At 35.3% G+C, this 11,919-nt stretch overlaps 1 protein-coding gene across 1 annotated transcript; it reads right to left on the bottom strand.

Moving 5' to 3' along the window:
• Window positions 1-2,362: 2,362 nt before the first annotated feature.
• LOC145601175 (U-box domain-containing protein 11-like) lies at window positions 2,363-6,913 on the bottom strand. Its single transcript, XM_081657126.1, has 4 exons — window positions 6,451-6,913; window positions 5,891-6,007; window positions 5,362-5,796; window positions 2,363-3,701 (listed from the first exon to the last, which is right to left on the bottom strand). Exons 1-4 carry the CDS (start codon window positions 6,775-6,777, stop codon window positions 2,625-2,627), a joined length of 1,956 nt encoding a protein of 651 aa, XP_081513252.1. The 5' UTR covers window positions 6,778-6,913; the 3' UTR covers window positions 2,363-2,624.
• Window positions 6,914-11,919: the final 5,006 nt, after the last annotated feature.

Below are 11,919 nucleotides of genomic sequence, written 5' to 3'. Positions count from 1 at the left end.
AGAAATCGGGAGATCTTCTAGACCTATCAAAACACCAACATGTCATAAAGATTATGAGGTGGGATCTACTACCTTAAGTTATGTTAATGCTGTAAAAAAGTTACTGACACCTCTGTAAGCTCAAAATATTTCTGCATGATGGTGTCTCAACCCAGTAAACCTGATCCAGTATACTTCAAAGATGCTATGAAACATCGTAAGTGGCTTGAAGCAATGAATGAAGAATTGGAAGCCTTAGAAAGTAACAACACATGGGAGATGGTGTCTCAACCCAGTAAACCAGATCCAGTATACTTCAAAGATGTTATGAAACATCGTAAGTGGCTTGAAGCAATGAATGAAGAATTAGAAGCCTTAGAAAGTAACAACACATGGGAGATGGTGTCTCAACCCAGTAAACCAGATCCAGTATACTTCAAAGATGTTATGAAACATCGTAAGTGGCTTGAAGCAATGAATGAAGAATTGGAAGCCTTAGAAAGTAACAACACATGGGAGATTACTGACCTACCTCCTGGGAAGAATGTTATTGGGTGCAAGTGGCTCAATACCACAAAATACAATCCAAAAACTGGTCTTGTTGAAAGGCATAAGTCAAGACTGGTTGTGCTTGGTAATAGGCAGAAGGAGGGAATGTACTATAAAGAAACTTTTGCTCATGTAGCAAAGATGTCCACTGTGAGATCTTTGCTAGCTGTTGCTGTTATGAAAGGTTGGGATGTCAACCAAATGGATATCAAGAATGCTTTCCTACATGGTGATCTACAAGAAACTATGTACATGAAGTTGCCTCAGGGATACCTTGGGAAGGGCTTCAGGTTTGGGCAAAAGTTCTATGGTCAAGATGCTACTAGTGGATCAGGAAAAGTCTGCAAACTGACAAAATCTCTGTATGGATTGAAGCAAGCACCTAAGCAATGGTATGCAAAGCTGAGCTCAGCATTGAAAGAGAAATGTTACAATCAGTCCAAAACTAATTACACCTTATTCACTCAGATTAATGAGAAAGGGTTTATTGCAATTCTGGTATATTTTGATGATTTAATCATCACAAGAAGTAGCATAGAACTGATTTGTGAAGCCAAAGATTATTTGAAAAGTCAGTTCAAAATGAAAGATATGGGTGAGCTAAGGTATTTTCTTGGAATAAAAGATGACAGAACAGATGCTGGTATATTTCTGTCACAAAGGAAGTATATCATGGATATCCTTCAAGAATACAACATGACAGGATGTAAACCTCTCAAACTTCCTATGGATGCACATGTAAAGCTTACTCATAACTCTGGAACTCCTCTTTCTCATTCAGAGAAATTTCAGAGACTTGTTGGCAAGCTAATCTACCTGACTATAACTAGCCTTCACTATTCATACCCTAAGTCAATTCATGCACTCAACTACTTCAGCTCACTATCAAGCTACTACAAGGTTTCTAAGGTACTTGTCTGGTACTAAAAGTCATAGTGTTCTTCTTGCTGCTAATACTGCTGTAGAACTAAAGGCATATTGTGATAGTGATTGGTAGGATGTCCAATGACAAGGAGAACAACTTCTGGTTTCTGCATTCTGTTGGGTGACTCTCCAATCTCATGGAAGGCAAAGAAGCAACATGTTGTAGCCAGATCTACTGCAGAAGCCGAATACAAATCAATGGCTCTCACTATTTGTGAAGTAATGTGGGTTAAGCAACTACTAAAGGACTTAGGTCTTAAGAACCTTGGAAGTACTCCTCTTTTCTGTGACAATCAGGCTGCACTAGCCATTGCTGCAAACTCTGTTTACCATGAGAGAACTAAACATGTGGAAACTGATTGCCATTTCATTTTAGAAAAAGCAACTGATGGAACTGTCCTGCCTTGCTATATCAAATCTTCAGATCAAGTAGCTGATCTATTCACTAAAGTGGTTTCTACTAAACAGTATGCTCAACTACTTAGCAAGCTTCAGAAATCTTCCTCTCAGCTTGAGGGGGAGTGTTAAAGGATGATGATCAATATATGATCAAATTAGGTGCTCATGTTCAATATGTCTGTTTTCTAGGAAGTTTCCTTGGGATGTGGTGTCTCTTTGTAAGTGTTTCTTAGCCACCTATATATGTAAAAGCTTTGAGCTGCTTTAAGGCAAAACGAATGAATGAAAGAATGAGCAAACCTAAAACGTATTACTTCTTTGATATTTCTTGCTTTCAACATTATTTTTGTCATCAGAAGCAAATTAAAAGTTGCTTCCATCAGTTTAATTACAATCAAATTAAAGGTAGAAATCCTTCTCTTAAAAACTTAGCAAAGGAGAACTACATAATCCTTTAAAAGGGGAGGGGAAAAATAAAGAAAAAAAAAAATTCATAAGAAGAAAAGAAACAGTAAAAAACTGTATCTACAATTATTGATTAAAGATGTAAGCAATAGCTTCGTATAAGAATTGATTACAAATAACAGATGAATTGAATTTCCTTCACACCTTCACCAAGTAAAAAAGGTATAAATACAAAATACAACAGCATGAGAATAGCTTTTCATTCTCATGCGTAGAGCTCGCAATTTCTAGATCTCGAAAGAAACCCTGTAATTGACAGACAAGAAAGAAAGGAGCAAATTGAGGGTATAAAAAAGAAACAACACAATTTAATTCTGTTGTTGCTGCAGTTTTTTTAGCAATTCCAATAATGAAGTGGCTTTCCTCTTCGCTCTCTCTGTGCCACTCTTTGTAATTTCTGTTAATGGTATGGCGGCACCTAGCCTACTCAAAGACGTGAGATTCTCCATATCTCTCTTACACAATGCAAGCAGAATAGCTGCAGCATTCTCCTTGTTCCTTGGGAGACCTGTTCTTAAAAGATCAATCAAAACGGGTATTGTGCAGGCCCTAACAATGACGGCCTTAGCCTCTTGGTGACCAGCAAGAACAGAAAGTATTGTCAAAGCCTCATCTACCATGGCACCATCAGATTCTGTAAGCATCTTCATCAATGCTGCAATTATCCCAGCTCTCACAGCTCTGCCTTTATTACCCTGATATATGCACAAATTAAAAAGTGCTGTAGCAGCATCTTTCTTTCCTCTGGGACTTCCGTTTTGGAGCAAATCTACCAATGCTGGTATCGCTCCAGAAGCACCAATTATTATTTTGTTTTCATCTGCAAGCGACAAACTAAAAAGGGTAGCCGCTGCATTTTCCCTCGCTTCCATGCTCCCATTGCGGAGGACTTGCACGATGGACGGGATTGCCCCCGCTAGCATTATTAGTTCCTTGTTATTTTCATAAATAGAAAGGTTGAGTATGGATGTAACTGCATTCTCTTGGGTTAGTGCATCATCATTTGTTAATAGGTTTACCAGGACAGGGATAGCTCCTGCTTCTGCTATCAGTATCCTGTTATCTGTACTTCTTTTAGAAAGGGACCGGATTTCTGCCACTGCGCCTCTGCGTTCATCTACCAATCTGCTAGAAAGCTTACGCACAAGGACCTGAATTGCTGCAATATCTCCACTTACATCACGGAATGACCCATCGCTCTTCTTAATTTTACCAGTCATTAAGGCAGTTGGCTGCTCAATATTGTTCTTAGCACACCATTGATAAATCAAACTTCTTAAGACATAATTTGGTGTTAGAGTGTTGTTTTCGAGTTTTTGTTGAGTTTTTGGACAAGTAAAGTTGCCAGAATCAATCCATCTTTGTATGTAAGATCGCTCATAAGTCTGCAAGTAAATACTTATTATCAATTCGCCAGTAAGATATAAACCAGATCTCCAACAAAAGCTAAATGAAGAAGACGAGTAAAAATAAACCACAGAAGCTACTTCAGGTATCTATATTAGAAGATCTAAAGACAGGGTGATTTGAATAGATATAAGTTTACAAACATAAAATAAGCAAATGAATAAAATAAAAGGGCCCTTTCAAGATTATTGAGTATGAAAGAGGGCTGTGTTACCCAAACTCATCAATTAAGTATCAGATATGGGTATATGAGCTTTCTCTTTGGATTGACCAAGACCTAGAAGTCCTAGACTATATGTCCAATGGTAAGAGGAGACATCTTATGAAAACTTTGTTAATTTTAGTCCAAATTAAGTGGCCAAGTGTAATACCCATGCCGAGTATCCAGAACAGATTCTTGAAATAAAAATGGGGGGAATCTGAAAACCATCAAAGGCTTCATTAGAATCCCTCAGAGAGGAGAGAAGGGAAGGGATTCTGAAAAGCTTTACCCTCTTACCACAAAAGGTTTTAATACAAGGCATAACAAAAACATTGGCATGCAATTCATTGTACTATTCTCTCTTAGAAGAACCAAGCTTGAGAACCCCGTGCCAATTTTGATAATCAAAAGTTTTATAATACAAATCTCACCCTTAAGCAGGTTGACTTTTCACAAGTGAATACAAAAGTATTGTATGAAACCACCCTTTAACAACACTTAAAGTTATAAATAATCGAGGGGTAAGCAAACTCAACTACCACTCCAATGAAGGACCACTTAATCAAGCACCCAATTCATTTCCACCACCTCTCAGGCTCTCACTATGAAATGGATGAGTGCTACCATCGTTTTAGTGTCATGCAACTCATATTACCTATATATTCCTTTCACCGGCACCTACACTCCTAAACTCCAACAGCACTTATTTATATTTCAATATTTGTGCCAAGACTGCCAACCAATATCATTAGCAAGAATGATGAGGGATTGATGGATCCTTCCTACAAATTAACTGATTTATGCCATGGTTGCAGCACTGACCAAGCTTAATATCAAAAGAATATTACTAATGTAAAAAAGAAATCCACAATCTAGAAGAAAGTGCAATCACATATTCACAAATAGCTTTACATTTCTGTTATGGACAAAGATATGTGATTTTCTTGGAGATCACATTTGGCCACTAAGGTTTTATAAAATCTCAAGCAAGGTCATTTAATTAAACTGCTGAACAGCAAAATCTGAAAGTAATTCTCAAATAAAGATTCTAATAAAGTTATTGTGAATACGACAGACATGGGTGGTTGTGGAAGCTGGGTGACACTGTTGTGATGAAGATATTAACTATCCAATTAAGGTTAATGAGTAGTAGTTAAAACAGAAAAGAAGAAAAGAGTGACACAGTATAGAAAAAAATATCACAGTGAATTAACGGAAAGTGATGAGAGGCTTTGATAATACTAATGAGCAAGTTAATCGAAAGTTTGACAATTTTTAAAGGACGTTTCATACATATTCATTCTTTTACTAACAGGCATCATTTCAAGCGTGTTTGGTTTTTTTTTTTTTTAATCTTGGTCTTCCTTTAATCATAGATCTTGGCTCAATTGGACCTGCAACAAGTCTAGTAAGATTTCAAAGCAATAATAAGATACCTGTCCTGTAGCCACAATAACAGGATCTCTCATTATTTCAAGAGAAATCGGACAGAGGAAATCTTCAGGAATCGATACAGACTCCGGTTTACTGCTTTCATCTTGATTATCGACAGAAGATTCATCTCCTTCTTCAGCACCATTAGATGCACAAACAGATGCTGAAGTAGAGGAAACTTCCACCCTTAGGGAGACTTCATGGGAATCACTCGTTGAAGAATTCCCTGGTCTACCACTCTTGACCTTCCGTTTAAATTCCTGATCAATATTACCTATACTACCCAAATGCAAACAATCAAACCCTTTATTGCCTGATTGCAGCATTTCCAATTCATTTAGCAAAGGCTGAGATGCAGCGCGACTGATCTTGCTAACACTGAGTGGACCGCCGTATCTTTCAGTAGCTCGTTTCAGCTGCGTTCTAACCAACTCAACCTACAAAACCATACGACATCAAATCCCATAATCAATTCAATTCAATTCACGCGTTACACACAAACACACGACACATCAAACTCGGTTTGTATACCTGCTCCTGAACTTCCTCTGAAACACCAAACTGTTCATACGGAATATTTGCTAACGCTTTCTCCAGTTTCCACGTTACACACTGAAACTGAAACGCAATTCTCTTGGTGGCACCATCCTTCATTAAACATAAACAATATTCAAAATTTACTCATTTTAACAGCAAAAATTGCCAATTAAATCCGACATTTCCCGACTAACAATACTTCAATCGAGCTAAGCTAATACTTCAATCGAACAAAGCTTATACTTTCATCAACCATATAAAAATTAAACACTCAATCAAGCATTGCTAATCTATGTAACACAAAATTTTCATTTCCCATTTCTAATTATCACAAAAAATGGCATTCAAATTATTAGATTGCTTAATTTTAGCAAAAAACAGGCAGAATTACATGATAACCTTTCTAAAAATAAATAATTTAACAGCTCAAAAAAAAACCCAAAAAAAAAAGCATGTAATAATAAACCAATTAACAATATAAACAGAAAACTAAAATTAAAATTGAATACCCAATTCGAAAAAAATAAAAATAAGATGATCAGATCTAAACATACTTCATTGGGATCGAAGCTGGAAGCAGCCAAAAGAAGTCTTCTAGAATCTTGGAGAGAGAGAAACAAATCGAAAAAAGAGGAAGATGAAGAAGAATCAGCAACAACAGATTCCTCAGAATCCGAAAAATGGGGTTTATAATCACGGATCTCTTCAACCAAATGAGATAACAAAGAAATTCTACGGCCTAAATCAGTGCAATCCTTCTTAAACAAATCGGTGAATCCGCCATTACCGGAGATTCTGACAACGTCGGAAATTACAAGGTTGAGATTATCGGCGAGGTCGGCGTCCATGGGAGGAGGAGGAGGGGAGGTGGGGTCCGCCATTAGAGGAGAGAAGGAAGGAAGGAAGAGAGGTGAGGAGAGAGAAAATGAGAGGTGAGGAAGAAGAAGGAGAAGATGCACATGGTAGGGTGTGGTGGGGTCTGGGTTTAGTGGGGGGAAGAGAAGAAGGGGGGAATGAAGAGGAAGATGTGATGTTATGAAGAAAAAAGGGTGGCCGAGATTCTCGGGGGGGTGTAATGGAAATTTGGAGTATGGAGATTATTCAATATGAGGCCATGGGGGGAGTAATTAGTGGCGATGTTCGGAATTAGTTGTTACGTTGATTTTTTTTTTTATTTTGTAGATAGATTAATTTTGTTGGGATGTATTTACTGAGATAAAAGTACTGTAATATTTTGTATTTTTGTTGGTTGACTCTGTTGGGATATAATATGGTGAAAGGGATATTAGGCATTTTTGCAGGTTTGACGAAATCTGTTGGATGTACTGAGATAAAAGTGATATTATGCGTTTTTGTAGGATGTCTAAATCTGTTGGGATGTACAAAATGAGATGAAAGTGATATTATACGTTTTTATAGGTTGACTAAATCTGTTAGGATGTACTTACTGAGATAAAAGTGATATTATGCATTTTTGTGGGTTGACTAAATATGTTGAGATGTACTGTGGTAAAAAGGGATATTGTGCGTTTTTGTAGGTTGACTAAATTTGTTGTGATGTACTGAGGTAAAACTGTAAAAGTACGAGTAATATTTATGTTAATTGTAGCATTGATTTCGCAGGTTGACTAAATCTGTAGGGATGTACTGAGGTAAAAGTGATATGAGTATAACTATGATTTTAATTTTGACTTTATAACTTGTATGTTTTAAGATATAACCTTAATCAACCTGAACCGTTAATTAGTGGCATTGTTCGAAATTAGTAGTCACGTTGATGTTTTTGTATGTAGATCGACTAAATATGTAGGGATGTGCTGATGAGGTAAAAGTGATAATGTACATGTAAGATTTTTATTTTGACTATGTAATTTGTGACACTAAGTTTTGTTCATCTGATCTTACATTATCTGAATTAGAGGTGTCAATTCGGATAAACGGATGGAGTTTGGGTCGGGTCCGTTCGGGTCGGGTCTGCTCGGGTCAGATATGTTCGGATCAAAATTATCCTTTTAACTCGGATCGGGTCGGATCGGGTCAAATTCGGGTCGGGTCAAATTCGGGTCATGGTCTATCGAGTCCGGGTCGGATATGGGTCGGGTCAACTCCAGATCGGTTCGATTTCGGTTCGGATAAATTGGATCGGGTTTAAAACGGGTTTAATCGGATAACTTCAGGTCGGATGAATTTGGGTCGGGTTGATTTCGGTTCGGTCAAGTTCGGTTTGATTAAGATAAGGTTGATCCGTTGATTCATTAAATGGTCAGTTTCGATTCAATTCCTTTTTGTGTTTAGCTGGATTTTGGTCGAGCTGACCAAATTCATATCCAAATAAGGTTATTTTTAATCTAGAGATATTATTGTGTTTTTACCTTATTATTGGTTCAATATGATTATTAATTATGAAGCATGAAGTTTTAGTTTTCTCATTTGATCAAGTTATGTATAATTTTTATCTTAAAGGAAAATTGAGATTGAATAATTATCGATAACTTATCATACCTATATAAGTGAGACCGAGCTAGTGATTGATGAGTAATAATAGTTACATATGGTGATGTATACAAAATTGAATATCAATTTTTTAAGGTTATTACAAGGCTACAACTCTTCATCAATTGTACAATCTTGCGAGGTTATGAGTTCTGTACTATTAGTTTAGTTTATTACTAATTCAATTTGTATAAGATATTTGTTAGAGTTGTTAGAATTACGTTATTACTAATTCAATTTTTATATTAAAAACTTGACATTATACATAGTGATAGTTAATTGTTACTATGTACATTCTTTTTTTTTTTGAAAATTACTATTGCATATGTAGTATGTAGTGTGTATATAACCGTACGATGTATAATGCCTATAATTCTAGGATAATGCACAGTTGTAGAGGAAGTAGTAATGAAGGAATGTTATGTATTTGTAAATACTACCTCCGTTAACGATTATTTGCAACATATACTATAAACGGATACTAACTATTATGTGCAACAAATGTTTTTTTTTCTTTTTAGGTAATCATTTCTCTCTATCTCTCTCCTTATCACATGCACCCAACTTTTTCTCTCTCCATTCTACTCTTACAAATAAATTTTGCCTAGGAGTCCGCAAACACCCCCTTTGTTGCAAATAATAGTTAACGGAGGAAGTACATAACAACGATTAAAATATTCTAAAAATACATGGTACAGAGAGAAAAAAGGAGAGAGATAGGATGAGAGAGTTCTTTATATGGACCCCACCTACTTTTTGGTCAGATTGTCTCACGTGATGGGTTCGTAGTAAACTTAAGACTTCAGACTATTTCTTTGTAGTAAAAAAGTTAACTTATTAATAATTAGTAAATACTTGTATATAGTATAAGAACTTGAATAAAATGGTCAATAATCAATCATGGCCGGGTTAAATTCGGATCGGGTAAAAATCAAATCGAGTTAAAATCGGGTCGGGTTAATATCAGTTCGGGTCAAAATAGATCGGATCTGATCAGTTATTTGTCGGGTCAATTTCGAATCGGGTTGAGCTTGGGTCGGGTCAAATCGGTTCGGTTTGAGTTCAGTTCGGGTCAAATCAGATTCGGGTTGAGTTCAGGTCGGATCAAATCGGTGCCGGGTTGAGTTCAGATCGGGTCAAATTCGGATTCGGGTTGAGTTCGGTTCAGTTACAGATCGGGTTTGGGTCTTGAATTTCTCGGATAAAATCGGATCAGTTACAGTTCAAAACGGATAATTTTTTTCGGGTCGGTTCGGGTTTGACACCTCTAATCTGAATAGTTGAACTTAGATGGCTTACATTATCTTGAATTTTAATTTTTTTTTTTATTTATTTTTTTAATCTCACATCTTATACCTCAAAAGTTGCACATAATATGTAATGAAGGTAGAATATAATGATTTTTGTATTATGTGAAATTATTTTTTCTAAACTTTGTTTGAAATAAGATTAAACAAGTTAAATAAGATGATATAAATAGCGTCTATTATTATATTTTAAGAATGATCACGTTTCTTCAAAAAAAAAAAAAAAAAAAAAATAAGATTACGTTTTATGAGCGGTCAAAATAGTCAAATTGAAGATTTCAACATGTCATCGATCAAGTTCTATTCCGGTCAAGTTACTTTGTGTTGTTGAGTCTTCTCGAATTTAAGTCATTTAAAATTATGATGCCTATACTAAATTAAATTTTGAATTAGATTAAGTCAGATTGTTTGGATCCGGTCAATTTTAATGAGATTTAATTTAGAGTTTTGATTGCGAACCCTTAAGACTTTAATTAATCGGATCAATAGTTCAATAACTACCTTGACCGTGTAAAGCAAACGAGTAATGATACAACAAAATCTGAAAGAAAACCTTAATAAGATGGAGTAGTATTACTAGTATCAATTATTAGGGGACATATTTTAATGGATAAACAACAAGGGAATACAGTTGGATTGAGAATATTGTGAATTGGATTTTTACAACTAAACACCGTATTGCCCCTATGCAGACGACGGCTAATTTGCTGGAAAGATCGATGATAGCTTAGATGCATATTTTTTATTTATTAAAAGAAAAATATGACACTTCGTTGAATTTAAGGCATATAGTTTAAAGTGGCAGATATATTAACTAGATTATCTGAACAAAGTTAGGTACATTGAGTTTGATTGGAATCAACAACAACATCATGGATGCATGGACTTAACATTTTTTGCTGTTTGTTTTTAAGGTGTTTCCCACTTCTTTATTTCCCACATCAATGATCTATACAATTAATACAAAGGTTTATATAGCAGGGGATTTTTTTTTTTTTTTTCTTTTTTGGTTTTAATTTTTTCTTTGCAAGAGAATAATAGAGATTGAGGTATGAAACGAAGCGTTAAAATAGTGGCATCACTCCTTATCTTAGATCCCTAATTTATGTAACATGTTTAGTGATCAACTTTATAGATCCATTTGAGATAAGCAGGACTCCAATTTTTCAGGAGAAGATATTGTACGTGTGAGTTTAGACTCACAATGAGACTCATAAAAGTTATTAGATATCTCATATACCAGTATAAGTTTCTTAACATCTTTGTTTTTGATATTTGAATACACCAACTATTAAATAATACAATAAATAATGTAAATTGACAATAAAATTACTTTATTGGATATAGATTAAAGTTACCCCTAATAATAATAAGAGTTATGTATGTTTCACAATAGTAACAAATAAATTAAAGTCACTCTCTTTAAAGTAGTAAAAATGGAAATTATGATAAGATTAATTCCAAATTTCTAAGTTAGACTATATTCCCACGTTAAAACTATCAAGTATCAACCAAGATCGTCTCCATAGAAAGCATGTTTTGGACATGTTGAAACCCATTGTAACCCACTTATGAGTGTCAATTATTGGAGAAAGAGAGGAGATGGTTTCACTTTATAAGGTAGAGGAATAACTCCTACTATTGCCAATTGGTTTTAATATGGAAGCTCCAAAGCCTTGTTTATGGACTAAACTCTCCTCCTCCTTGTTCGGGTTGTCCAGGTCCATTTCATATTGTTTCGAAATTTAACAGGACATCAATTGTTTCTTTCTCATCCATTGTAAAGACCAAAATTCCGAGGATTCTAAAACCGTGTAACATTGTAACCTTTACAATGGGTGAAGGAGCCATATTCTATGACGTGACTTCGAGCTCTCTTTTGGTGGTGGGCAAGGACTTTAATTTGATGACCCCTTTGGCCTTCGCTTATTATAACTCTTAATCGTGTAACTTTGCGCGGACTAAAATAAAGTTTGTAGGCCATTTATAATATACTCTCTTTATAGGTTGATATTATTGGTTCATCGCCTTGTAGTTCAAGTACAATAATTGAAAGAAAGGAACACTTGTATAGCTTGGAAATCCATGCAATTTTCAGGTTTTTTTTTTTTTTTAAAAAAAAAAAAAACCATTTTATAAGCCATTGTAGCCATTTTATTGGCGCAAGCCCTTTTTTCTAGCCCAAAATCCACATATATATCTTACCATTCTCATCTTTTCATA

This window comes from Chenopodium album, chromosome 21 (assembly GCF_948465745.1).
Source record: "Chenopodium album chromosome 21, dcCheAlbu1.1, whole genome shotgun sequence".
Taxonomy (NCBI): Eukaryota; Viridiplantae; Streptophyta; class Magnoliopsida; order Caryophyllales; family Amaranthaceae; genus Chenopodium; species Chenopodium album.
This window is presented reverse-complemented; position numbering and strand designations above follow the sequence as displayed.

Excerpts from the sequence above, each read along its gene's own strand:
- LOC145601175 (XM_081657126.1), bottom strand. The coding sequence starts at position 6,777 with ATGGCGGACCCCACCTCCCCTCCTCCTCCTCCCATGGACGCCGACCTC. Across the intron at positions 5,797-5,890 it reads CAGAGGAAGTTCAGGAGCAG|GTTGAGTTGGTTAGAACGCA; the intron begins GTATACAAACCG and ends ATGGTTTTGTAG. Across the intron at positions 3,702-5,361 it reads TTATTGTGGCTACAGGACAG|ACTTATGAGCGATCTTACAT; the intron begins GTATCTTATTAT and ends ATTTACTTGCAG.